We start from the raw sequence: 27,271 nt of genomic DNA, 5'->3' as shown, positions 1-27,271 counted from the left end.
TTTAATATTATAAAATATTAGGACATTTAAAAAACAGAAAAGAAGCTTTTTTCAGAGAGCAGAATTATTCAGACATTATGGTTTCACAGTAAGACCTGCCCCTTGATCATTACATCCAGTTTTGAAACACCAATGACAAAAAGACTCACTCATCATAAGGCTTCAAACCGGGACTAAATTAACTAATGGATGACATCACGACAGCTGCATCCATCTTTTTTACCACCTATGCTTCTTAAAAGGCAAAGCTATATTATTTCACCCATTGTTCGTTGGTTTCATGTCACCAGGTCGTCTCTAGTTGCTTCCTGTAACTGTTTTACTTTTCAAAGATGAACATAAAATAACAAAACCCGGCAGACGGTAGAAACGTGTGCTTCAGTATGTGGCTTACATATTACTACACCATGGATTTTCAATAGTTCTTCAGCTGCTTTAGTTTGGTGCCACCCCAGTCCAAAAGTCGTAGAAAGGCTCCTGGCTTAGGGAACTATAGAAACAGAATATACAAATGGCAAGATTTTTGATTTAACCTCTGTGAACCACACATGGATTTATTGAATTTATCCAATAAGATGATTCGATCTGGACCAAAGTGGTCTGTCTTTCTTTAGAGAACTCCATAGTTTACCAAAGAGTCCAGTGCTTTGTACACACACTGAAGAACACATCAATAAACTAATCAGTCATAAGAACTCAGTTTACTCAATATACTCCTGAGCTTTCACAATGTGTGCACATCTTACTGAGAACTGAACACAGAAGCACAACCCTGATTTTATAATTACATGGTATCATATCTGTTAAAGACGATGTCACCAAAAGTTCCCCCAACCTCACTGGCCTCACTGTGGTAACCTTGATACTGTTCTTGATGATTAAATATTTTTGCCTAATCATCATGATAAGAGCCACACTCATGTTGGACAGTCAGCAGAGGGGCTGTTGGACTTTGCTTGGGTTTGCCCAGCTGGCAGACAGAGCAGCAAGGTTCAGCATCCAGTAATGTTTTTTTTTCTTTCTTTCTTTGTCTCATCCAATCAGATCTCAGTCTGACAGGAATGCATCATCACGCTGGGCTATAAGAAGTGTAAGAGTCCTGAGCGAAGCCACTATCTGGTCCACATTCTCCTGCAGCACAGGTGAGTCTGATTTATTTTCTAATAGGTTTGAATTAAAACCTTTTCTCTCCTTTCCCCCAAAAAGCCTTAACTTGTTTATATTTTCTGAGACTTGCTGTAAAAGTGCACCTCGTAGTATGTGAAATGTCAGCATTTAACAGTGACGTGAGGCAGAGCTCAGAGGCAGCAAAAGTTTATTTAAAGACAGGCATTAAATAAGCCAACTCCTACAAACATTTACTATGCTACTTAAATGCAATAATAGAGCAGAACGCAATATAAATGCTGGAAATGTAAAGAAAATGACTTTTAAAAGTACTCTCATGTGTAGGATTGATCCTTAAAGTTATATTTTTACATAAAAATCTGGAAGAGGCACTTTTTATGTGCTTTAAGTAAATTATAGCATTTCTTTTGCTACTTAACAACCAAAGAAGCAAGAAGCTCATTAAAAATAAACAAAAAAAAAACTCATTCCAGTTTCTACCCAGGTTGAGCTTCAAGGCTTAATTTTCTCTGTGATAAATTATTTCAAAGGTTTAGAGTATATAAGCTATAATCACTGACTGCTGAAGTTTGAAAAAATACACAAAACATTGATTCTGTTTCCATGTGACAACAAGTCAAACCAGGATTCCTAGACAATAACTTTGTCATTGACTCACCTGATTAAACATGGTGTGGATTTTGTGGGTGACTTCAGGCAAATACTGCTTTTTAACATCTAACGCCTCAAGTACACTGCTCACCAAACGTTATGTGTTGTGCAGGTGTAATCCAGTCAGCAGTCATGAAATTCTCCCTCATTGTCGCCGTTGTCGTGCTCGCCCTGGCACAAGGTATGACCAGATTTTGACATTTTTGTTAAATATCTATGGGGGGGGGGAGTTTAAAAACAAACAAAACACTGTATTTCTGTTTTTTTCCAACAGGAAGCTTTGCACAGGAAGCCTTAAATCTTGACAACCTCAGTCAGTACTTTGAGGACCTGAAGAACAAAATGCCTCAAGACCTGGGTGAGATCATTCGCAACCCAGATCTGGTCAACCAGGCTCGGTGAGTAACCAACTATCTGCAACACGTCTTCACACGCATGTAGACGTGTTCAGAATGATTAAAACTGGACTTTGTCCACTGTTAAATAACCAGCCAACAGCTCCTCTGTGCCTCTCAGTGATAACGTAATCATGCAAGGCAGACCAGACCCACACAGTAACCCTGAGCACTGCGTGCGTGATAGAGATGTTCTTATCTCTTTGTGTTTTTACTAGATGCGATAAGTGCAGGGAAGCTTATTGTAATAACAGACTAATAGACTAGTTACTGTATTTATTTACACTTACTTGGCATTTTTTGCATATAAAAATGAAATAGTCATTAATATGTGATTATATAAACCAAGCAGTTTGTAATTATGATTATCAAGCACTTTTGAAATAAAATAAGATTTATTTATATATCGCCAAGATGCTTTATACTATAAGGTAAAGACCCTACAATAATAAAGAGAAAACCTCAACAATTAGATGATCCCTCTATGAGCAAGCACTTGGCAACAGTGGGAAGGAAAAACTCCCTTTTAGTAGGAAGTAATCTCCAACAGAACCAGGCTCAGAGGGTCAGCCATCCTCCGTGACTACTGTGATTAATATGCAGTACATGTAGCTGAAATATGAGTATTTCTACCACTCATACTTTACATGTATTTATACCTAGATTGTCAATAAATGAGAGGTGTGAGCATGTAAAGAAGCCTGCCAGTAAACATGGCCAGTGGTGCGTTTTTGATTTCTAAACGTAACAGTGAGTCATTTTCTACCCTAACAGGACTTTCTTGGAGGAGAGGAAAGCCCAGCTGGAGCCTCTGGCCATTCAGATCCAGGAACAACTGAGGGCCGCTTCCACCAACGTGGAGGAGCAGCTCAAACCTCTGGCCACCCAGTTGCAGCCCATGTTTGAGAACCTCCAGAAGCAGGTGGAGGCTATGGTCCAGACGATGAGAGATCAGGCCGCTGCCATCGGCAACTAAAAGGAAACGATCAGCTTCTCTAGCAGACGTGCCACCACATCTTTTGTCGTGGACTGAATTCATACAGCTGCTCGTGTTGGATGGCTGACTTGACATCAAGGAGCCTAAAATGTGTTTCAGTGCTTGTTAATGTTTGACTGTTCCTCCTGTCACAAAAGCACAAATAAAGAAAAAGACTTGAAACACAACTTCTGTGGTGGTTTCATAATGTGAACTAGTGATGCCTCAGATCGAGCATGTAACAGACAGACACGTGTTTTATTATTTGTTTTATTCAAGCAAGCAAAGGTCAGGGGGAAATTGACAACAACAGAGTCCAAACATTCAAAAAAAGAAATTGATAAAATGGCAGAAAGGAATGCTTTCAATCTTTTTTTCCACAGAATTCTCCTTTAAAACCCCTCAAAACTGAGCATTTTTTATTTGAACTTTTTTCCTCTTTTTTTTCCTCTTTCATTCAACAAACCAGACCTGATGTTTCTGTTCATTGTAGGCCTGGCTGGAGACTTGTTTTCATTGTTATTTTTTTTAATATATTATTTATTTTCTTTTTACTTTGTTTTGTGTGTTTTTCAACTTTTTCCACTGTGAAATTCTTTTGTCCATCGGTGAAGCTGGTCTCAAGGTTCCACACTCCTGTGGAAAAAAAAAAAAAAAGAAAAAAAAAAAAGTTATGTGACGCTTTCTATTTACAAGAGGCTCTAAATGAAATGAAAGCACTAGCCTCTCCTTGTTACAGCAGCTCTGAAAAGTCATACCTAGACACTTGGGACACCAGCTGAATTGGTCACTGTCTTCTGGGCGGCCTCCTTGGCCTGATGAGCCTGCAGTACAGCCACAGCCTCATCCACCTAAACACAGCAGGTCACCTAATGTTAGCAACAGCGAGCACTCTGCTCTCCTTTTTAAGAGGAAGACTCTTAAAAGAATTAACCGCCTGACATTGTTGATATTAACTTGCGTAAGTACTGACCTTTGAGCGGAGAGACTCTGGGGACTCCAGCATGTGGAGCAGCTCCGAGTTGTCGATCTCCAGCAGCATGCCTGTGATCTTGCCTGCCAGGCTGGGGTGCATGTTCTGGATCAGTGGAAACAGACGCTCACCTATTGGAGGGACACATAAGAGATTTAAAGACAGGATGAACAAAGAAAGGCCGTGCCTGTACTCAGTACTACTGCTATAGTTAGGCTAAGGCTGCGTATAGTCATGGAGAGCTGCTACTAAACCTTACCCAGCATCTGCTTCTGCTCCTGAGGAGGAGCAGCAGCCAGCATGGAGGCAGTCAGAGGCTCCTGTCCCTGGACGTGGACTGCAGGCTTTGGGAAGATCGGAAATAAAAAAAATTTAATGCACATCCCAGTTTTTCCTCAGTTGTAGGGCAGAAAAAAAGCCATTAGTTGTAGATAATGAGCATTCCTACCTGCTGCATGTTAACTTGTGGCTGAGTGTTCATGTGCTGTTGGGTATTGCGAACTCCTGCTGCATACTTGTACTGAGGTACTCCACGCACGGGGGTGGCTGCTGCGGCAGCTGCAGTGGCTGGTCGGGGGCCCATGGTCTGAGTGGCTGAAGGGGGGAAAAAGAAAAGAAAAACCAAAAAGGATGAGCATTAAAAATAATAACTAACAAGCAGAAGAGTCACAGGATTCAACTGTGTGTGGACAGTGTCAGTGGACTGACCGACTCGCTGGGTGGTCATCATGCGGGGCACCTGGGAGGAAGGCCGCACTGTGCTGAAGGTTTGAGGGCGAGGGCCTGAGGGACGTATTCCACCCGACATGTTCTGGAAGTCTATGGACAAATAAAATCAAACTGCCATTAATATCCCATTTATAGTTCATTAGTTAAATTCATTCAAGCCCAACACACACTCCAGAAGGTGCATTTGAATATTTTAGCAGCACAAACATCTCATTCTCATTTCAGCTCCTTTTCATACTTGTTCTGCTTTCTGACCAGATAAAGTGAAAAGTATGTAAATGAAAACAGCTTTATTGGGAATTTGACTATATTAAGAAACAGTGCTGTCTCTGAACATCTCTAAATGAGCCGTTCAACTGAAGCAGACTATGGACACAAAACGCAGGTGGTCTGCTGATTTTTGCATAATTGGTGAAAATAATAGACAATCTGTATTTTACATAATAAAATATCTTTCAAGTCTCTTTTAAAACAAGAATAAATATCAACACAAATATTACAAAAGGACAACCTCTGAATACTCACGCTGTGGTCGAACATTTTGGGTGGTCCAGCGTGGGCTCGGGCGGAGCTGGGCCATCTGGCCAGCAGCTGGGTAGTAAGCGGCGCGGTTCTGGGCCTGGGGGATGGCTGCCATGAAGTAGCCGGACGGTGGGGCGGCCTGGTACGGGTTAATGACTGGATTTGGCACTGCGCGCACACTGGCCATGCGCTGCATGTACTGGTTGGTCAGGTGGGCTTGACGCTCCTCTTTCCTCTGGGCCAGGGCCACGTACAGCGGCTTGGTGGCTACGATACGTCCGTTCATTTCTGTCACAGCTTTGGTGGCCTCCTCTGGGGACGAGAAGCAGACAAAGCCAAAGCCTTTACTGCGCCCTCCTTCCATCATCACCTGAGAGAGAAGAGAAAAGGCATTTATAAATACTACATAGTCACCAACTGCCAGTATCATAATAGAGAGCATTAAAAGACCATTAGTGCCAGCTCATAAAATTCTATTATCGGTCCTACCTTGGCACTGGTTATGGTGCCGAATGGCGAGAACTCCTTCCTCAGACGTTCGTCGTCTATTCCATCGTCAAGGTTCTTCACATACAAATTAACACCCTGCAAATAACCAAAAGTAATTTCGTACCTTCTTATAAACACTACATATACAAACTGATCTCCAGCAGATTTTTTTGTCTGCAGCACATTTTTATCCCCAGGATCCACGGTGAAGGAAAGTGGGGCCCATGAACTACAGTGTCACTGTTGCAGCCATTTTGGCCAGTGCAGCCCACCAAGGAGGGAGCACTGAATTTGACAAAGCTGCGGTCTCTGGGCAGACTTGTCAAGAAGAAACGAACCTGGTAGCGAGTCATGCGGTCTTGCTTCATCTGCTCAAATTTGCGCTTCAGCTCAGTCTGTCGCTCCACCTTCTTCTGGGCGCGGCCGACATACATAAGCTTGCCGTTCATCTCCTTCCCGTTCATCTCATCCACCGCCTGAAGAAAGCATGAAATCGGGTCAAGTTTGTGAACATTTTCTGGCGGATACGATGTTTGCCTTTTTTGTTGAAAGAAATTAAACGTGGCTCACCTTTTGGGCGTCCTCGTGTCTTTCAAAGCTAACGAACCCAAACCCTCGAGACTTTCCATTTTCGTCCGTCATGACCCGGATACTCATGGCATTACCTAAGAAACAAAAAACCTTATTGCCTTCCTTTTTTCTTTTTTTTAAATACCTCTTTATGCCAACACTGGAGCAGCTGAAACCATTTTAAAGTTGGGACACGCCGACTTACCGTATTTACTGAAGAGCTCCCTCAGCTTCTCATCGTCCATCTCATCGCCAAAGTTTTTAATGTAGACATTTGTAAACTCTTTGGCTCGGGCACCCAACTCAGCCTCGCGCTCTTTGCGAGATTTGAAGCGGCCCACAAACCTGCATTAAAAGGATATTTTAAAACTTACAAGTGCATTCATTATGGGGGACGGTAAAAATTAGTACCGTTTAATTACTGCATAATTGTTAAGACTTATTTGTATATTACAGCTATACACTTTTATCACAAACAAACTTCATCAACATTGCACTGAAACATCCAACACTGCTGGTTAACATGACTCAGCAGCTTTCAGAAATTATACACCCAAACACCTGGAAGCCAGTGAATACATTCACTTACACTTTCCGGTCATTGAGCAGCATGCCATTCATTTTCTCAATGGCTCGTTCAGCCGCCTCCTGAGTCTCAAAATGCACAAAGCCGTAGCCTTTAGAGCCATTCTCGTCACAAACCACCTTACAGGAAGAGAACACATGCAGCTTTTAAAAACACACAGACACAAACATGCAGCAACAAGTATACTTAACCTGAACAGTCTGTAGGATCACACTCACATTAAAACATTGTTATTATATGGTCATATTATTGTATATGAATGTACAATTACACTGCACAATCATGTTTATATTGTTATTGGTTGTGTATATTTGTGTGGAAATATTCTATGTACATACATTGTTTAAAATTCAGATCAGATGCCCAACTGCATTTTATTATTTTGATGCATTTTTCCAGCGATGATACGTTGAATCTAACCTGTCTTACTGTTACCTTTTCTAATATTTCTGGCTTTGCAGCCAGTTTTATCACGAAAAGTATATCCTGAAAAATAACCTGCATATTATGATTTGTAATAAATCAATTAGAAAATCTAAACACGGTCTAATGAATGTAAATCTTTCTCTGGATCCAGTGTGTCACTTTACATCCAAACTGACTGGTTCAGGGATGCAAACCCTCTCCTCCTTATAACCCGTTTTTCTCTACATCTCCACATTACTATGTTGCAGCTACAGATCCAAATTGACGCGTTTTTCATCTTTCGTGACGAGAGGATTGAGTATTCTGGTGTCAGCAGAAAAGGTGAAAAAATGTGTTAATGGGAGAATGCTTTTCACAACTCTGTAGCACATCGTCTCTAGTAGAGCTCTTGCATGCGAATACAATCATACGACCTGCTGAGCCACCTCCACCTCTGCTTTCAGGTTACCCGTAACAAAAGGGAGAGAAAGGGGCAGAAAAGCTTTACCTTGCAGGACAGGATGTTGCCAAAAGCGGAGAAGGTGTCATAAAGAGCCTTGTTGTCAATGGACTTGTCAAGATTCTTGATGAAGATGTTTCCCACGCCGCTTTTTCTCAGTGATGGATCACGCTGCGACCACATGATGCGTACAGGCTGCCCCTTTATCACGTCAAAGTTCATGGTGTCCAGTGCACGCTCAGCTGAAGAGGGGGGGGGGGGGGGGTTAAAAGAAATGATTAGGTCTGAGTCATCCATTGTGTTTGGGTGTGATAGCAACCAGCTGATATGCAGGTTAGTCTTGAGAGGGGGGTTTGTGAAAAGCTGTTTAGCAAACCAATGTGAGACAACTTGATTTACAAGATTTTTTTCCTCTGAGCCATTTCAAAGAAATGAAAACAGCAGGTAATTCTGTAAAGGTGTTAAGGCACATTAGCATGTGTTAGTCCTCCTGGTATTCCTTTCAGGTATCATCCCCCAGGGCAGCTTCACAGTAGGTGCTTTAATCGACTTCCTTCAGTTCAAACTGGTCCTTCTGGTCACAAGTACATCAGCATATGTACATTAGTAACCTCTTGCTTTCTCCCCACTGAGAGCAGCGCAGCAAATATTACATCCTGTGCATTAATTGGGGGGAAACCTTAGTTCATCTGCACCTTAATCTCAATATTAAACCCCTCTGGTGCATCTAGATGCTGTCAAGCATCCCCACTAGTTTCCCCAAACTTAGACAAATAAACCTGAAGACGTTGCTGTACATCCTACAAATAAAGTGGGGGGGAAACACAAGTGGAGTCAAACTATTAGGTAGATATGAGGTGATGGAACAACATCTGAACAAACTGAAACATGATCAAAATTCTGGCCATCACTGTTGAAGATTAGAAACATACTAAAGAGTCCCTTTCCCTTTGCTCAAACAGTGTTAGGCAGATAACGTTTATAGAGGTGGATGGAGGCAGATTTGTGGCCTCTAGACAGAAAAGCATTTTGCAAAAAAAAAAAAAAACTTGTTTCAAAGTCAGCACTCTTATTTTTCCCTTCCTTTAAGCCTGAGATCCATGGACTCATTGGTTTCATTTTAAAAAAAAAAAAAAACAGCTAAAAACCCATCTTTTTAAACTTGCTTTTGGTTGATTTCTGTTTTTCTGTGAAGCACTTTGTGATTTTTGTCTTTAAAGGTGCTATACAAATAAAATTTTACTTACTTTGCTTACTTATTTTTCCCCGATGCTGATAAATGTTCACACCACCACTTCTAAACTGTTGTCTAATCGTTTTAAGGGTAAGAGTTGGGGTGTTGCCCGCACAGAAGGGAGATAAAAGTGGACCAAGTATTCGCTCGGCAGCCTGCAGCACTGCTACATTACTGGGGAGGGCTGGGCGGACTCGGTGCTGCTACGCCACTGCTGGGAGGTTCACATGAGGAGACCCTACCGACAACATGTCGGCCGCAGTCACGTGTAGTAGGAATAGGCTAGCTCTCACTTGTCACTGATTTCTTATAAAGCACATTTTCTCAAATGTTATATTTAAATAAATTACTTACCGTCCGCCGGTTGCTGGAAGTTTACATAGGCGTATCCCAAGGAACGCCGGGTGATCATGTCCCTACAGACCCGGATAGAGAGGATTGCTCCGGCTGGGCTGAATTTCTCGTACAGCATGGCCTCGGTCACATCTTGATGCAGATCTCCGACGTACAGGGAGGCCATGGGGTAACTGGGAGCACTGGGGTTCATTTTCCCTTGGCTGTGGAGGCTAGTAGAATAATCGTACGAAGCTATATGTTCTTAAAGAAAAAGTTTGCGACGATGAGCCAATACCTCGGTTGTCCAACGGTCGCTAGCGTCACGTCGGTTCGGGGCAGAACGTGATACAACCGTTGACTACAGTCAAGTCAGTTGCAGTGTTTTCGGGTAAAAGAATTTATAAGACGGAGATGCTAAAATGGCAAAACGTCGACTTCTTATTGGCTTAAAACTGTCATTCAAACCTGACATGCAGAAATAAAAGCAAATATAGCGGTACTTGGCCTCGCTACGGAATCAGTAACACGTCGACTAAAAAAATTCGATACGTTAGGCAGCCCCTGCTTGTACGTTACCGTCCAGTCCTCGAATGTCTCCTCCAGCTTCACCGACTTGTTACAAAAAGAAAAGGAAACGAAAAAAAAAAAGATTTTTTGGCGTTTTTTATGTTTTAAAATTTTTTTGTATTTTTATTTTTTTATAGAATGTGTGCCGAGCGAGCTCAGGAGCACACACGCACTCACACAGCACTGACAGCCGGGGTTGAGGGGGAGGAAGTCCTCGGGAAGTTGTCTGATATATACTAGTGGGCGCGTCACCGAAATGGACCAATCATCTTCCGAGATTGTTTGGCGAGAGAGAAAGAAAAAAAAGATAACAAAGGGGCGTTGACCACTACTCTACGCGTGATGATGAAATCATGAAAAACGTTTTGTTAAATCCTCAAAATGCCTGATTGTGCCCACCAGAAAGCTCTCTTGTTAAGTGATGATGCAGAAGAACGAGCTAAATTCGCGCTCTTTAGTATCAACTGGCGGGAAAGGCAATGCCCATATTCATATACATACATGCAACATTCCCAACTGCTAATCAGTTTTAACACTGAAACTGCGATAGGCATGGCTGAGACACCCCTCCCTCATTTGGCAAGAGTCTGAGGTTATTTAGGACTTGTGATATGTAAGGGTTTTAAGGAAGGATGCACACCCCTTTAACTCTACATTATTAAGCTTTCATACATATTTAGTGACTTAAGTCATTAAATGATACCTTTACAGAAATGAAAGAGAGCCTCAGTGACTGTCACTGATCAAAGGTGAACAGACCCACTGATCTGAAGTGGCCCACTGATCAAAAAAATACCCACAGATATAAAGTGAATAAATGATAATATTTTCTCCCACATTCCACCTAAATGCATCACATGTGCCCTTTAATACATCACTATCTGCAGAGGGCAGTGTTTTCAGTCCAGGAAGCATCCATCTCTCGTCAGACCAGTATACAACTGTGTCTGGTCTTTGGTGTTAATTTTGCACCTCAAACTGCTTTATAATTCTTCTACAGGCAGTGATATGATGAGAGTACAAGGTTTTATCCCCTATAAAGGGTGAAATATGACATGCCATTCAAATTTTATTCACTTCAGCCACCTAAAATCCCTTAAATCTTCCATAGGAATTAATTGGTCAAGTAGCAGCTATGGTGCAGATGATCAAATACACTCGAGTAAGTGTGAGCGCTTCTATAAAAGCAGACATTTTGACATTCATGTGTGTGAACACAATGCCACAACCTTCCCAGGAGTGGACATCCCAGCCGGAACAAGGAGCAAGTATGGCTTGTTTTAAAGTTTACTTTGGAGAAACCGTCTTCTCTCTCAAAAGAACACGAGGACAGTTTAGGTCTTTGATTAATTGAGTCGAAACAAAGATGGATGAGTTCTGGAACAATGTTCTTTGGACAGATGATTAAGATTAAGCATGGCAGTGGAGGGGTCATAAAATGGGCACATTGCATTCACTCATCCAACTATGAACTCCTCTATATACCAAAATGATTTGTCTGATAACTAAAGCTTGACCAAAACTGCGGTCATTGTCTTGCTGCAGACGCAAGCACAGCAGGAAATCTATAACAGAATGGTTGAAAAACAAAGGAATCAAGGTGTTACAATGGCTCAGTCAAAATCCACACCTCAACCTCATTCAAATGCCGTGGTGGGACTTTCAACAGAGGTGTGAATGCCTGCAAATCTCCATGAACTGAAGCAACACCCTAACATTGTAAATAAAAGTGGGCCAAAATTCCTCCATAACAATGTGAGAGAGTGATAAAGTTCAAATTAACGTAGCCGAGGTCTGTTCTAAAAGCTATTGAGTCATAGGATGTGCTTGACTTTTTCCCACATGACTGCTTGAAGCCCTGTGGAAACTTTTCACATGACTGTATGGAACAGCCCTCATTTCTTTGCTTTAAACATTATTTCATGCTCGGGCCATTTGTGGGTTTGTCTCAGTGCAATCTGTGAACCAACAATTCACATCACACATATAAAGAACAGAGAAACCAAGCACACAATCTTAATTTGAATGTTTTAATTCCACTTACATGAAAGCACATAACCAAATAACATACCCAAGAGCGTTACTCGCTGAATCCTGCATCCCAACTTTTTTTTAAAACCAAGATACTGTACTTAGAAGAAACTGGCACTACTTTGTGATCACTAAATGACCTTAATGCAATTTCCTATTAACTTACCTAAATTCTCATTTTTATATTTGCCATGGTTTGAAATTTTGCCTTTTCAAAATGTACTTTCAAGGAAGATAAATGTAACTGTATTCCACCTAATCCTAAGCAGAGATTGCCAGTTTTAAAAGCGATGCCTAACCCTCACACCAGACTACTGAGAACCACATACATTCCAGGAGTCAAATCAATACTCAATAAGGGAATAAAATAAACAAAAGAAAATACAAAAAACACCTGAATAGAAAAAGAGTAGAAAGCCACATAAAAGCACATGGCAAAAAGTATCCTCTGCACTGCTGAAGAGATAAAATATCAAAAGTTACAGTATCGAGCCATTTTATCAAGTTGTTAACTTTATCTTAGGCTGTCTATATAGCTTGTCACGTGGTATGCAAAACTGCAGGACATTACAGTCTACTCGTTTCACTGATGAGTGAAAAGATGTCAGTAAAATGGAATGTAACCCTCTCAACAAACCAAAAGTAAATTACAGCTTTTGTAAGTGGTCATTCATATAGAAAACCTTTCCTACGCCTGAAAGCACTGTAAAAACCCATTGAGCCATGACACATGTACCATCCATTAAAAAAAAAAAAAAAAAATCTCTACCTGCTACACTGGACACTGACAGGGCCGTATGGATACAAGCAATACCGTAATAGGTGAAACCTGCCAACAGTATGTGTGTACTGCTATTGTCAGATGAAGAAAAAAAAAAAGTAATGAATTCAGACTACTGTGACCATTTTTTTCCTTTTTAACACGTGCCTCAAATGAGTTTTGTGGACCAAAGTGTCACAAAGGTTGTAAATGTTCAGTTCAAGTAAAAACATACAAATTATTATCAAAGTTACACTTCGAGGTTGGTTGGTTTGCTTTCCTGCAACAGCAGCGGTTTGCTACAGTGAATAAGGTTCGAGAGAATGGGGCAGATTTGGATCTAAAGGAGGGATTTCATTTGGACTAAAAGAGACAAAATTATTTAAAGGAAAAGAATTCTAAAGGAAATGAACATCCACTGGGTCACACAATGAGTTATGTTAAAAAAATAAAAATAAAAACAACCAATCTATTCCATTCTTTTCCCTGTGGAGGTGTTGATACACTTAACACATACACTTCAATGCTTCAATGTATCTGCACACACATACTGTACTTTACACACAGAGTGGAGTGTAAACATACATATTTGTGCATGTATGTGGACACACAACCACACACACAACTTAGGCTGGTGAGAGGTAAAAAAAAAAAAAAAAAGAAAAAAAAAGGAAAGAAAACTGTGGGGTTTCTTTTCTCCTCTGAAGTTCAGTTCTTGTCTTCAGCTGGCTGCTCCCCCTCTTCTACCTCAATCCCGCCCTCACCGCCTGCGTCCGACATCCACAGCTGCATTTAAAAAAAAAAAAAAAAGTACAAGATAATAAATTTAGTGCTCACGTATAAGCATAAGGGAAAACTTTCAGGCCTAAAGCCTAACGCCAAATTTTAATATAGTTTCATCGAGAGGAGACACTCACAGTCAGGTTGTCACGGAGCAGCTGCATGATCAAGGTGCTGTCTTTGTAAGATTCAGTGTTGAGTGAGTCCAGCTTGGCGATGGCATCATCAAAGGCCTGGAAGACACACAGTGAAACAATCAGGACTTCCAAAACCCAGAGTACAGTCTTGAAAGTACCTACAGTGAGCTTGTATTGGCAGGGCCAAAAACAATAAGCTAAACAGAAAGCAACAACTAGCAGCCATTTATAGCTCTCTAGGATAAAAGGGTACATCTGTGTTGTGCCTGATACTGTAAACGACTTTCACAGTGATTATATGGGGTGGTCTTTTAGAAACAAGTACAAGTGTTTGCACAAAACTGTGCTCTGACAGACCATTTATTCACAAATCCATAAACACACTGAATTATTTTAGCCTTTTCCTAACTTAATAAATTACTAATTATTTAATGCAGACAATTCCATCCATGCTGATACAGGCAGGTGATGTAAGCATCACTTGTCATGTCTGGTAAATGATCACACCAGGTGTGTACCTCGCATGTGTTTCCTGTGACCTGGGCAGGTGAATAGTGTGTTCACTGTTCAAACGAACTGAATGATAAGCACAGCATGGATCACCTACTGTATCGAATGACCAAAAAAAAAAAAAAAAAAAAAAAAAGTGTCCTAAAGACGTCAACACAAGAAGTTATATAATTTGGCGGCGAGCTGTTGTTATGTAACGCCAGGAATGTCCAGACTACTGCGGTGTCCATCAAATTATTTATTTTTTCTTTCAATAGTATGTTCTCTCATAGTGTCATGAAAGGTATTGCAGTGAGGTGCAGCTTTACCTGTGGTTGCTAGGATATTTAAAAGTAGAACAGAAGGCAGAACCTTAAGCTTTCAGGCTCCTCTTCTGTGGAACCAGCTCCCAGTTTGGATTCGGGAAATAAACACCCTCTTTACTTTTATGATTAGGCTTAAAACTTCCCTTTTTGATAAAGCTTATAGTTAGGGCTGGATCAGGTGGTCACAAACTCTTCCATAGTTATGCTGCTGGGGAATTCCAATGGTGCACTGAGTGTTGGTTGTTGGCTGCCCCTGCCAGAATTATCCATCTGTCCATTCGCTTCCGCTTATCATTTTCAGGGTCACGGGGGGAGCTGGAACAGCTGTCTTAGGGCGAGAGGCAGGGTACTCCCTGGACAGGTCGCCAGTCTGTCGCAGGGCTAACACATAGACTGGAGACAAGCAATCGCATTCACATTCACTCCCCCATTCACACCTATGGGCAATTTAGTGTTTCCAATTAACCTGTCCCCACTAACTGCATGTCTTTGGACTATATTCGCGTAGTTTCTCCCCGGGTACTCCCGCTGCCAGAATTATCTTCCTCTTGAATTAGTTTTTTTCCTTAAAGCGACCTTTGTTGTGATTTGGTGTATTTATAAATAAATCTGAACTGAGCTGAAATTGAATTCAAAATACGAGTCCGTTGCTTTATTGGAGGGTTTTAGCCTTCTTGCCTGGGCACAGTAAATTTGTGGGATCCTGACATGTGGTTGCCATAGGTTAACATGGAAATTACAAGAAATTTCTAAATGATAATCATTAGCAGCTTTATTTTACTTTATAGCAGTGACTTTGGTTTAATAGTGTGTGGCAATACTAACAGATTCCATCTAAACCTAAATCTCACTTCGGCAAACTTTATTTTGATTTCATTGGTCACCGTGAAATAAAAGTCTGAATGAATTATATCACTATTTTAAAAAATTAAAAGCTTTATCCCACACCCGACAGTTACACTGTTACCCCTATCTTTAGTCTTTGAGTGTCACGGACAACAGAAGACCCAACGGCCAAGCAGTCACTCCTGTTATACCCGTTTTACTTCTCTGAAGTGTGCTGGCTGTAACACATTCATAGTTCGTGCATTACAGTGCACTAACTAAGCATGGTCACAAAAAAAACAAGAATACAGGCAGGCACAAAGACACCCATTCGAGCACTTACTGTCCGATCATTTGGACACAAGTGGACCCTAACAGAGTCGTGGAAGTGGAAAGGCTTAATGTTGTCTTTGGTATCAATTACATTAATCAAGGGTCTGTACTTTTATCAGCAATTCCTCAGAATGTTGTTAAAAAGAAAGGCTGCCTTTACTCCCCCATTTTTCAAGGTCTCCTTTAACAAAATCCTAAAGTATAAAGAGTACTGTAAGCAGAAAATTTTAAAAGACTCATCATCCTTTCTGCTGACAAACTAACAGTGTAGTTTCAAGCATAACCTTATTTCCACCAAAGGGTTAGGGTCATACCAATCAGAGTCAAGTCAGAGACATGGAGATTAGCAGCAGTGTGAGGACCGGAGATAGCAGAATATCAGTTTAATCTTCAGACTCATGGCAATGATAGGCAAAGAAACCACTGAGTGACACTCAGCTACGAGAGAGTGCACGTGTGCTACTAAGTGTATTTATTATTTTTATGTATCCATAAGGTGATATGCATGACATTAATAATGGAATCAAAATCAGTACCTGTACACCTCTGGTGGAAAAGTGGTACTAACATCATTTTCATGATGCTTCAGTGCTTCTTAAAGAGAGGGACAACAAACAGAGGACCCTTCTTACCGTCTTGGCCAGTTTGCAAGCCTCCTCAGGCAGGTTTGCAATCTCGTAGTAAAAGACGGAGAAGTTCAGCGCAAGGCCCAGGCGGATGGGATGTGTAGCCTCCATTTCCTTTAGGCTGATGTCATAGGCATCCTGGTAGCCACCTTGTGAGTTCTTAACAATCTCTGCACAAGCAAAAAAGCAGATATGGTTTCAAATGAGAAAAATTATTTCTTGGAAACCACACACTGAATTTTTAGAAGTTAGACAACAACAAAAATACATTAAACAAAAAAAAAAAAAAAACAAAACAAAACAAAACAAAACAAAAAAAAAAAAAAAAAAAAAAAGAAGTAAAATCATCCGATTAATATTTCTATTCAGCTCTACTGTCAAGTACAGGTCCTCAGAACCAAAAAGATGAAGTATCCAATCATTTGAAAGTGGATTTGATGGATATTTTATGGAATATGTAACAAAAGAACACAATCTTTTACAAAACCACCCAAAATTAACAAAAGAAAATTAATCTAAAATGCCTTCTGGCAACTAGCAGCAGCCAACACCCTGCTGCTGCTGCAGTTGCCATGACAACCTCGCAGCAGCACTTGCCAGCATTTTGGCGGACAGTTGTAGGTCAAGGACGAGAAGCGTGTTAGCATTCTGGCTAAAAACAACACCTGAACCAGTCCTAGGGTCTCCTACCCTAAAAAGGATTTTCAGGACGCCCAGTCAGCACACGATCATCCCACCGACTGGCAGCTGTGTGACACACCACCGCGTGGTTTTCATAAACCCTGAGCATAAGCACTCACTATCACTACCTTGAGTGACTGCACGACAGGATAAGAAGAAGGGGCGATGTATGACGTCTGTTTTATTTACCGTTCCTCTCGTCTCCGGTAGCCACCTCAGCCAGGTAGCGGAAGTAATCTCCCTTCATCTTCAGGTAGAAGACTTTTCCCTCTGCGCCTGATGCTTTGGGGATCAGATATTTGTCGAGCAGGTCCTGCGAAAAGAAATGTGGAAGTTTAACTCTAAAGAACACGTGCAACACACACAAACCCCAGCAGTTATAAGTGAGCCAGTGACATTTTTAACTCCTTTTCCCTAATGGCTGCCTCACTGGGCCAGGGTGCTGTTATGGAGGTGCTCAGTATCATTCAGTTACTTCATCCAGAGGGGATTTCCTCACATGGTTGAATGTATTCCAAATCTACCACCATACACTGGAAGTCGCAACAGCAGTTCTCATGCTTTTGAGATCAACAGTGATCACGTATCTGCAGCAGGTGGAGAAGTGCTCCACATGCTGCTATGTAGAGCTCACCCAGGCTGCACTGCAGAACAAGACCTACTGTTTGCTGCAGTCCAACAGAGCTTTGCTATTTTTTCTTTACAAAGTATACTTGGTAAATAATTTAAATATCTTTTTATAAGTTTGTAAGAGTGAATGTGTCCCCCTTTATATGTGCATTTCCCCATTTCCACCACAATTAACATCCAAATATGTAGAAAACACTGGACAGGTATGTTAAGAGTACACACCTGTCCAGTGAAACTATGAGCAGGGAACACTCCTCTTCCTTTAACGTAGCTGCCAATCATATTCTAGGCCTTAAAATTCTAGGCTACACCCATCTGATTCATCATGTGGACTTTGGCAGGAAGTGCTGAACTTTTTAGTCCTATTTTATGCGCTGCAATTTTAATGCGTACTGGACGCTTCCTGTGTATAAGTTAATATAAAACATCAAAGACAGTTTCATTTGAGTAAAAAGTCACCTTACCTTATAGTAGAGCTAGATATGCTTTACAACATGCAAACTTTCGTCTATGGAGTTGAATCAGTGTAGTGGGCCTATATGTTTAAGTTTCCTTTTAAAGGTCACAAGGTCACAGGGCTGTGAATCTGCAAATACAGGATGTATCCAAACTACCCAAATACTGAAGTTTATCTGTGTGATATTCAAACAATTGCTAGGAAGAGAGCCTTCATTTGCCTACTTGGTGCTTGGTGTTCATAGTTCCAACTGTGTAAGATGGGCCTAAATACTACAGCTAAGATATTCAGAGGTGAACAGCGACGCAAGTAAAGCCATATTAACCTAGACAAGTGCTTGTATGCTGAGAACTATGACTAATATTTAAATCCTGTTAGCTGCAGGTTTATATTGTCCCTCTTTAGATCCCTACCACATAAACACAAGCACCACAACATACCTGTAGGTGTCACTAATGTCTAAAAAGCATGGTTCTACTACTACTTTTTGTAAGGGATGTGTGTTTGCTTCCATTCATAAGGAAGCTGTTCTTTTTCTTTTTAAATTGCTGTCGATGTTGGCTTTTGCAGCTTGATTATGATTATTAAAAAATATATAGATACTAGACAGAGGTGACCGAGACCGGCCACTATCTGAATACAGGTTGGACTAATACAAAGAGGAGCAGCTGCTGTGCATTTATATTTTCTCGCAACAAGCATTTAGCTTCAACACCTCTGCTCCTTACCCGAACTTCCTGGCAGATCTGTTTGAGCTCCCCCTCGATCTTCTCTCTGTACTCCTTGACCAGCGTGGCCTTCTTTTCGCTTTCAGGCGTCTTTTCGGCTTCAGCCTTCTTTTCGGCTTCAGTCTTCTGCTCGATGCTGGAGATCACCCTCCAGGAGGACCTTCGAGCTCCGACCACATTCTTGTAGGCAACAGAGAGCAGATTGCGCTCCTCGTTGTTGAGCTCCTGGTCCAGCTCTGTGACAGCCTTCATGGCTGCAGCCATGTCCTCGTAGCGCTCAGCCTGCTCGGCCAGTTTGGCCTTCTGTACCAGCTCCTCTCTGTCTGCCATGACTGTCATGTGGGGGTGGAGGAAGGAGAGAGGAAAGGGAGTCAGGAAGGACAAAACAAACAGGACAGGAGTTAAGGACGGTGCGTTAAGGGAGGCCAAGCAAAGAAATTGTAGAGAGAGAAAAAGTAGATTCCATTACTAAATGTGAATAATGGAGGACTACTGTGCAAGTAAATGTGCTGTTATTCCAGCATAACCTCATTTCTCAGGTACGTGTTAAAACATTTTGACTGTGAAGACATCCCCATTTTTAACAAAAAAAAAAAAAAATGTATCTATTACAGTTAGTTAACTGTGAGAAAATAGAACATTTATAACCTTGAAGCATATTACATAATCAAAAACTCTGACAGGACTGTAGCTAAAACAACAGTGTGTCGGCTGTTAAGAATTCATGGGAACACTGGGTGTGTCCACACCAGCAAAGCACCTTTTTTTTTTCTTAAATACAAATCAATCTGCTTGTCTCGTCTGCACTCGATCGGGCACAGACTTGATTTAAAGTGGTGACTAAATCATTTGGACTCTAAGTCTTTAGAAATACAAAGGGGGAAAGTGCCTATAATCACGACTTGTACAGCAGACAGCAGTTTTAGGCTTCTTCTGACTCACTATCCTGAAGACAAGAATAGGCAAAATGTCATAATAGATGGCAGGAAAAGTGTAGCCGGCATGTAAAAAAAAAAAAAAATTTTTTATAAGTGGTTATGAAATTCCAGAAAATTTACATTAGATGATGGACATTGCCCCGGAAATCAGTGGTCATCAGTGGTTATTTTTTTATTAGTCTACAGACTATTTTATATCATTTAGTCCTTCCATCAAAATGTCCCACAGCATAAGTTGACAACATTGTTCGTTTTCCTCTACAGCCAGTTAACACGCATGCCACAGTGCTGAGCTAATCTCAGACTAGTTGCATATTAACTTCTGTCAGTCAACGATCTGTTTTAGTTTTAACTTAGATGATTGTAAATCGGCTCATAGCACAGGACGGGAAGTCTAATTTACTGTAGTAGAATACAGACAGTAACCTATGCTGAGGAACTCGTTTCCTTTTTAAAAAAAAACATGTAGACCCCTTCACAGGTAAAAGATGCTGCAGTATAAAAGGACTACGTGTGCGAATAGATGTGCAGCCTGTTTACAAACAGCCTTGAATTAAAAAATATATAAAAGAAAAAAATCCCAAACCTATGAATTCATCATTTCAAAAGCCACAAAATGGGTGAGAAAATTTTCCCTGCACGCTGCCACCTGCACCCCTTAGAGGAATGTCGGCCACCCAGTTTCACGTCACACTCATTCACACACCTGCCCACCCAGCGCGTACCATGTAAGGCAAGAATGCAGACCGAACAAAAAAAATCCTTTTCAAGAGCTTAATAAACGATATGGATTACACAGTCTCTGCGTTTAATTTTGGGAAAGCTTCCTAACGCTGCAGGCGGCTATAGGATAATAAGTGTGTCACTGAGTCGGTTAGAGGAATGAAAGGAGCCTCGCTTCGTTCAGTCCTCAGTGAACGCCCTTTTTCGCTTCCCGGAAAGCAAACCAGACCGCTTTTTCTAGCCACAGTTATTCTCATATTTTAGACTGCTTCATTCACAAAAAAAAGGCCGCTTAGCAGGGCCGAGAGGCGTCCTCTAAAAACAGCGAGCGAACAAAAATAGATGGGTTAACGTTGCCGTAAGTAACGCTTCCCTGTCAGGCGAGCGCCGAACAATGACTGAGCAGCGCGTAGCATCAACGATTTCCACTTACAGCCGCTAGATGCGGCGATTAATGCAGGGTTTAAAAAGATGCCTTACCAGAAGCACAAGCAGGGACTCTTTGGATAAAAACACCACCGAGCAACAGCAGTAAATAGATGTAACTAACCTGCGAGTGTCGTTAGACGGTGTTGTTCCTGATTCCCGGCCGCACAGCTGATGATCTCTCCCGCTCATCCACGGGGTTTCCCTCCAATCAAAGACACGGCAGCAGGGTCGAGCCCGGATGGATGACGTAAGAAGGGAGTTGCTATGGTAGCCAAATCTAAGGGCAAAATTTTTTAAGACTGTGCCGAATGAGCAAAAAACAAACAAACGAATTTCACAGAAAATTAACAAAAATATGATTATGATAATGTAAAACACTATGTAAAAAATCTTCTAAATATAGATTTGATTTTTTTTAATATTTACGTACAAACGGCATAAACGCTTGGTTTGTCCCGTACGCCCGCAAGGATGCTTGGGAGATGTAGTTTATAGTTATTATAAATCAAATGAAACATTTCAGGAGAATTTATACTTATATCTACCATACTTATATCTATCAAGACACTGGAAGGAAAAACGTTTGTGTTTTAAAAAAAAAAAAATCCTTTGTGAGTGTGTGTGTTTGTGTGTGTGAAAGGTCATTATGCAAGAAGATAGAAGCCAGGAGGAGGAACCCGGAAGTGGGGCAGGATTAACATAAAGTGGTTTTGTCTACCTTATTATATTTTCAAACGAGCATATTATTGGCCCGTGGCTTAGATATTAATGTAATTTCAGTTTTACTCTCATAATTTGCCGTTTAATCTGCCTTTACGGCCGTTTGTGTTATGTGCGCACACCTGCCCACAAAGAATATGCATTTTTACTGAGACTGAAAACGTGATAAAAACGATTATGATAACGTGTGCTCTCATTATATGGCATTACTTTTAGAAACAAACACTAAAATCGCAAAATGGCATTTAATTGTTTTTAATCCAGAAAAAGCTGCAAATAGCGGTGTCTTTGTACACCTTTATCATTTAAAACTATACCCATCAGAGCTTTCTACAAGGAGTGGTCTAACATGTATAGAGAGGAACTGATAAAATGAGGAAATTATGCAAAATAATGTTGGTGTCAGGCTAATATTATGTATACTGAAACTGTTTTATCTAATACCTATATAAATACTGAGGTACTGTGGCTCTTCTCAGTAGAAAGGCTTCTTCATTCAAATGCCTTGACCCATTCAGTAGTCCAGACATCACTCATGTTTTTCTAGTTATTCTAGTTTTACAAATTTCAGGTTTAGGTCTATTGTGATGGATCACTTCTCCTGACCTTGTAAAACTGGTTGAAAGTAGCAGCGATCCGAGCAAGTCTGTTATCAGGGTTGGGGATGGACGAAGACACCAATCAGACCCTGCAGTACTTTCTTAGAGACATAAATCATGCACAGAAGTTTTAGAATTGGAGGTGTGCTAATCAGTGGCCAAGCAGAACTAGAGTAAGGTAGATAAGCAGTGTTTGACAAATACAAATAAATATCTCCAACCTCCTGCTGGACATGTTGATCACTAGCTATTATTACACCACACATAAACTAAATGAAAGCGGTGCTCTCCAAAATATTGTTCCACAGAAACACCGAAACAACACAGCAGGTGCCACGATGCCCAGACACTGGAGTTGAGCTGGTGCTTCAGTGTTTCTTTCTCACTAGTGCGATGAGAGCTGAAAATAGATGATCTATAGCCACAGGGAAATTCTTAACCTAATTAAGTTGTAACGAGTTTGTACGAGTGCTCTCATTTTTTTCCTGTGACTCTTGCATGTTGAGATCAAAGACAGGCTGTAGAAAAAAAAAATCTTACATATGTGTATGTGTTTATATGAATGAACATGTGTTGTGTTTTTGATTCACAAGTTTACAGATGGGAAGGCAGGATGTGGATTATGTGTGAGGAGGCTGGGGAACAATGTGGGTTGTGAGTCATTTGGCTGAGCTGCTCAAACAACTAAAACAACAGGCAGCATGTCACTGACCGTGGTGTGTGTGTGTGTTTGTTACTTCTGAGTAGTCAGAATTAAAGGAAGTCAAGCCACATTTCCCCCTAAATGATTTAATTATGACAAAGAAGACAGATGGTGTGGTCTTTATGGTTTGAGTGACTTCACACATGAAGTGCAATGGTGTGGTTGTAGCCATGTCTGCATGGTTGGCTTACATGCTATATTCTTGCAGTTATTGTGTTTCAGCTGAAGTGAAGCGTTTGTCATTACTGGACATGTTAAAGACCTCTTAATGCAGACCGAGTTGCATAATGGTTTAGAGGTTTTTGATTGTTAACTGCTGCACATTGAGCCATTTCAGCTGATCCAAGGTAACAGATGGACAATTTGAACTTGTTTTTGATATTTGGTACCGATTCTGTCACTTCCTGTACATATTTGTGTTTAAACCGGTGAGTAAAGCTCTGTGTAGCTGGGAGAGGAGATTAATTTATTCAGTTAAAAATGTCAGAACCTCCTGGGATGATGTTCATGTCAGCTGCCAGTTACTCTCCGTGAGTCATCCTGCCATCCCTACAGTTAAAGCTCTGTATCCAGATACATTCAGTTCTTGGTGGGTGAGAGCTGATGACACATAAATGACATTCATTTACATAAAAGTTTTATGATTTTCCTCATTTTCTGTCACACAGTAAATACTATTAAAGTGGTGCATGCTTATAATAAACTGGGCCAGCCTACATGTGAGTAAGCCGTAAGCCAAAAACTCAGGCTTCACACATTTTTTTCTACTCCCGGGGTGTGTCCGGTATTACTCACTCAGCCTATGCAGCACACCCAAAGCGTCCCACACTGCCTCACAAAAAGGAGTGTAAAACCAGTGGTCATTATCCAAGCACTGTATGCTGTCATGCAATGAACTGAAGTAAAAAAGACGAGACTAAAAATGTAATAACTGTGTAACTACCAGTATTTATTTATCCAGCCTGTTTTCATCTGTTTTGCTCGACAGTTACTATGTTACTAGGCTCAATATAAGATGCATAAGAAAGAATTTGAACTGAATCTAGCAGAGTGCAAAAAATAAAAACATGGCACTGGAAATGATCTCCAGAGATCCACTTTAAAGCTGTTTTCACAAATGGAATCGAGGCATTGTTGATAGACTCACGCCTGGACTTGTTCAAGGTTGTCCTTTCCTCACTTATAGCCCAAAACAGTAGATAATCCCATTACACTATTGGAAATACTCAGTTTGGTTTAAGAAAAGGCGGTGCCTGGAAAAAGTGGAGCTAGACACCCACTCGCTCGCTGTGAAACCACGGTAATTGCCCAAGCTAGTCTCACAATCGGACATCGCACAGACTTTGTTCTGCCCAGATTCTGAGTCAAAGACCATTAATCCCGAAGGGCAAACAGGTTCTCACATGCAGCCTTGCTGAGTAATAAGAAAAGAAACAGTCAGGTTTAGAGGGCAGGAGAATGTAAAAAGGAGACGCAGAGAAGTGCTGTCACTTTGGAAGGAAGACAATAAATTACTCGGCACAAAATTAAACAACCGACACACAAGCAGAGTGAAGGAACACAGGGACTGTTTGTGATAACATTACCTGCTTAAACACATAATGTATCAGTGAAATTCATCCTTGCCAGAAAACATTATCACACAAAGCAGAGCTACAACAAAGTGAACCTTTAATAAAATGACTTAACAATTCATCATTGGAGCGTACATTCATTGGTTTACAATTCATCCAGCAGCTTGGAAATGGCTATCAAAATGTCACTTTTTCTTACTGAAACAATTACGAAATTATGATGAATTAAAATGAGAATATGCAGTAATAACCAGGCAGACACGACTGAGGACGATTTACGCTCTGAGCACTTATGGATAAAGATTCACAGTCCCCGTTTCCATTCAGCGCTCAAAGCACTAATTAAGAAGATGAGGTCAGTTTTGTCACCGCTGTAACTTCAGCAAACACTGTGCATTTACCTCGAGCAATCAATCCACCAAAGCTAAAGCGTAAAGAGACAAGAGCGGGCAGCAAGAAATACTCCAATACGCCAGTTTGTTCAGGGAAGCTGAATAAGAAGCGATCTCCTTTTACAACTTTTCATCGTTCACAGGTCGTACAGGTCTGCTGTGACATGTATTCGAAGACGAGCACACCGGACTCGACCCGGCCTGTTAAAGAATTAATAGACAAGTGCTTTATGTTGGTCACGTGAAATCATCCATTGCTGTCAGACTGAGACGAGAGCAGAGCCGGCACAGGGTTCAAGAGTTTAGTATCCATGTCGACGACCACCTATGCCTCCACTCCCTCTAACTCGGGGGGCAGAGGGGATTTTGGGTGTTTGCTCTCAAAGTGCTGCTTGAAGGTTTTGGGGTCCGGCATCTGAGACTGTAAGAAGAGATGACAGTTGTTAAAGGAAAGGAGGATTTGGAGGAAAAGGCACTGCATTTGGTTTCAAATATGACTCCCGCCCTCATTTGGGAGTTCTGAGGGGTCATACTTACTCTGCACACAGCGCAGGTGAATACAAGCGCTACCTTGGCCGCCGTCTTTTGATCGTGACCTTTGGCCTTCTTCATCTCCGCCTGCTTCTTGGCGTTTTTCTGCTGGGACTGAATCTTCTGATGCCCTCGTGCCATGCTGGGAATGCAGAGAGAGGAAGATGTAAGGACAGAATACTTATGCAGGAGCAATCAGTAAGTAAACAACTAATTACGGTTATTTTTGTGTGTAAGGAGCAGCTTAATAATACCATGTTTGCTCATAAACAATGAGAAAACAGTGATCAATCAAGGACAGTGCAAGGACTTTGTTAAATGCAGTTTAGAATTTAATGCAGCAGTGTCAAACATAAGGCCTGGGGGTCAAAAGAGGCCTGGCACAGACTCAAACGAGCCCACTGAATGGCTTTGGAAAATGTGAAGTATGGCATAAATTTTGGACTTTTAACTGTATTTTAAGTTTCAGTTTTACAGCATTACCTTCACTGATAAACATCACCCTAATGGTCATATTACACCAAATTAAGTTATAGATAAACAATCACATGACAAAAAAAAAGTTGTTTTTGTTTTTTTTTTTTTGTTTTTTTTTTGTTTTTAACGGTCTACTATAGATAGTAAGTAGTTAAACTTCTTTATGCTGACAGAAACACTGATTTCACTGCTTCGGCCCACTTAAGATCAACATGAGCTTTATGTGGCCCACAATGTAAAATAAGTTTGACAGTATTAGTGCACTAAACATTACAAACACTTACCATTGTGATTTTCTCATTTCAAAGAGAAAGTAACTTTCCCCCTTTTTGGGGGACCAGGACCAGGTTTGTCAGCTTTATGCTACAAGGTAATTACATTTTGGCATTTTTACAAGCTTTACAACCAAAGGAACAAGTTTTCTCATGCTCTTACAGGCTTTTAAATGTTGATCTTAGCTTTAATTGACTAGTTTAGCCTGTTCTCTGCAGATCATATTGTCAGTGAGTGAGAACCTTGCTTGATAACGGTTTGGGTGGATACCAGTAAAGGTTTGGTTATGTAACCAAGATGTCTGTCGAGGCTCATAACTACAGGACAAACAGTCACTGTGTGTGGTACCTTTAACCCATAGACCAAAAATAAGGTTCTGCTGAACAACAACTCGATGCTGGGCCACAAAAAAGCAACAGATTTCATCATTTAGATTGCTTTTAGGGGGCACGTTAATCAAATACACCCCCACTGTGACTGACAGACAGCACTGTGGGGGTCCAGGGACTTGGTAATGTGGCCTTGCTCACTAGACGCTTCCATAAATAGCCCTCTGTTGGTCAGCAATGTTGTGAAGTGTTGTAAAACCACGTTAACGCCATTTTCTAAACAAGCTGCTCTTTAAAAACTAAGTAGCTCCACTGGTTCCTGTTAGTTAGTCATTAAAAATGGCTAATGTCGGTGATATATTTACTCAGCTCTTACTGCTTTTTGAGGTTTCGTCGTTTGTCTGCTGCTCTCCTCTGTTTTACAACATAATTTGCAAACGTCCTCTCATGTTAACGCCACTTTATCTTCACTAATCCAGCTGCTAGCTGACAGTTGGTAGCGTTTACACTGTACGTGCTATTCGTGTTAGCTTCGCCGGTTTAACCATATGGAGATTTCACTGCTCGCCGGGAGTAGCATTCTTACAGACAAGCTATATACTCTTATATTATAACGAATAAATGTTTACAGAGATAAGAGCCCTTACCTTTTAAAAATGGGAGTACGTGTCGTTTGCTAGGTGCCTGCACACTCAAATATGACAGCTGCACAGTTCACATTGACAGGTGAACGTCACGCTCCGTTCATGACCATGACAA

The 27,271-nt window shown here is 41.0% G+C and overlaps 4 protein-coding genes and 1 non-coding gene across 6 annotated transcripts; 1 reads left to right on the top strand and 4 right to left on the bottom strand.

The window, feature by feature from the left end:
• The first annotated feature begins 1,069 nt into the window (after positions 1-1,069).
• LOC146362938 (type-4 ice-structuring protein-like) lies at positions 1,070-3,332 on the top strand. The gene is made up of 4 exons (XM_084919072.1): positions 1,070-1,142; positions 1,892-1,960; positions 2,054-2,177; positions 2,949-3,332. Exons 2-4 carry the CDS (start codon positions 1,912-1,914, stop codon positions 3,148-3,150), a joined length of 375 nt encoding a protein of 124 aa, XP_084775198.1. The 5' UTR covers positions 1,070-1,142; positions 1,892-1,911; the 3' UTR covers positions 3,151-3,332.
• Positions 3,333-3,404: 72 nt separating this feature from the next.
• On the bottom strand, positions 3,405-10,235 carry LOC146362936 (polyadenylate-binding protein 1). Its single transcript, XM_084919070.1, has 14 exons — positions 9,473-10,235; positions 7,933-8,126; positions 7,023-7,138; positions 6,639-6,778; positions 6,434-6,528; positions 6,202-6,339; positions 5,864-5,959; positions 5,378-5,744; positions 4,832-4,942; positions 4,572-4,717; positions 4,383-4,467; positions 4,124-4,254; positions 3,909-4,001; positions 3,405-3,786 (listed from the first exon to the last, which is right to left on the bottom strand). The coding sequence occupies exons 1-13, from the start codon at positions 9,663-9,665 to the stop codon at positions 3,909-3,911; spliced, it is 1,905 nt and encodes a 634-aa protein (XP_084775196.1). The 5' UTR covers positions 9,666-10,235; the 3' UTR covers positions 3,405-3,786.
• On the bottom strand, positions 6,032-6,168 carry LOC146362937 (small nucleolar RNA SNORA5). Its single transcript, XR_014799356.1, has one exon. It is a non-coding gene; the product is annotated as a small nucleolar RNA SNORA5 (small nucleolar RNA).
• A 1,802-nt stretch (positions 10,236-12,037) lies between the features above and the next one.
• On the bottom strand, positions 12,038-21,161 carry LOC146362935 (14-3-3 protein beta/alpha-A-like). Of its 2 annotated transcripts, none has more exons than XM_084919325.1 (6): positions 21,036-21,161; positions 18,825-19,156; positions 17,199-17,322; positions 16,335-16,498; positions 13,730-13,825; positions 12,038-13,598 (listed from the first exon to the last, which is right to left on the bottom strand). In XM_084919325.1, the coding sequence occupies exons 2-6, from the start codon at positions 19,152-19,154 to the stop codon at positions 13,521-13,523; spliced, it is 792 nt and encodes a 263-aa protein (XP_084775451.1). In that variant the 5' UTR covers positions 19,155-19,156; positions 21,036-21,161; the 3' UTR covers positions 12,038-13,520. The 2 variants fall into 2 exon arrangements, with proteins under 2 accessions (XP_084775451.1, XP_084775452.1); XM_084919326.1 differs by having other exon boundaries at positions 20,966-21,046.
• Positions 21,162-24,590: 3,429 nt separating this feature from the next.
• Positions 24,591-27,271, bottom strand: znf706 (zinc finger protein 706). Its single transcript, XM_084920039.1, has 3 exons — positions 27,160-27,271; positions 25,440-25,575; positions 24,591-25,323 (listed from the first exon to the last, which is right to left on the bottom strand). The coding sequence occupies exons 2-3, from the start codon at positions 25,572-25,574 to the stop codon at positions 25,228-25,230; spliced, it is 231 nt and encodes a 76-aa protein (XP_084776165.1). The 5' UTR covers position 25,575; positions 27,160-27,271; the 3' UTR covers positions 24,591-25,227.

The sequence above is a fragment of the Perissodus microlepis genome, chromosome 22, assembly GCF_051167445.1.
Source record: "Perissodus microlepis isolate ML-2025 ecotype Zambia chromosome 22, ASM5116744v1, whole genome shotgun sequence".
In the NCBI taxonomy this organism is placed as follows: Eukaryota; Metazoa; Chordata; class Actinopteri; order Cichliformes; family Cichlidae; genus Perissodus; species Perissodus microlepis.
Note: the sequence above shows the minus strand (reverse complement) of the source record. Positions and strands in the feature narration are given on the sequence as shown.

Excerpts from the sequence above, each read along its gene's own strand:
- LOC146362938 (XM_084919072.1), top strand. The coding sequence starts at position 1,912 with ATGAAATTCTCCCTCATTGTCGCCGTTGTCGTGCTCGCCCTGGCACAA. Across the intron at positions 1,961-2,053 it reads CGTGCTCGCCCTGGCACAAG|GAAGCTTTGCACAGGAAGCC; the intron begins GTATGACCAGAT and ends TTTTTCCAACAG. Across the intron at positions 2,178-2,948 it reads GATCTGGTCAACCAGGCTCG|GACTTTCTTGGAGGAGAGGA; the intron begins GTGAGTAACCAA and ends CTACCCTAACAG.
- LOC146362936 (XM_084919070.1), bottom strand. The coding sequence starts at position 9,665 with ATGAACCCCAGTGCTCCCAGTTACCCCATGGCCTCCCTGTACGTCGGA. Across the intron at positions 8,127-9,472 it reads CTTCCAGCAACCGGCGGACG|CTGAGCGTGCACTGGACACC; the intron begins GTAAGTAATTTA and ends CCCCCTCTTCAG. Across the intron at positions 4,718-4,831 it reads GATGACCACCCAGCGAGTCG|CCACTCAGACCATGGGCCCC; the intron begins GTCAGTCCACTG and ends TCCCCCCTTCAG.
- LOC146362935 (XM_084919325.1), bottom strand. The coding sequence starts at position 19,154 with ATGGCAGACAGAGAGGAGCTGGTACAGAAGGCCAAACTGGCCGAGCAG. Across the intron at positions 17,323-18,824 it reads AGATCTGCCAGGAAGTTCGG|GACCTGCTCGACAAATATCT; the intron begins GTAAGGAGCAGA and ends TTCTTTTCGCAG. Across the intron at positions 13,826-16,334 it reads CTTGCAAACTGGCCAAGACG|GCCTTTGATGATGCCATCGC; the intron begins GTAAGAAGGGTC and ends TGTGTCTTCCAG.
- znf706 (XM_084920039.1), bottom strand. The coding sequence starts at position 25,574 with ATGGCACGAGGGCATCAGAAGATTCAGTCCCAGCAGAAAAACGCCAAG. Across the intron at positions 25,324-25,439 it reads TCACCTGCGCTGTGTGCAGA|TCTCAGATGCCGGACCCCAA; the intron begins GTAAGTATGACC and ends CTCTTCTTACAG.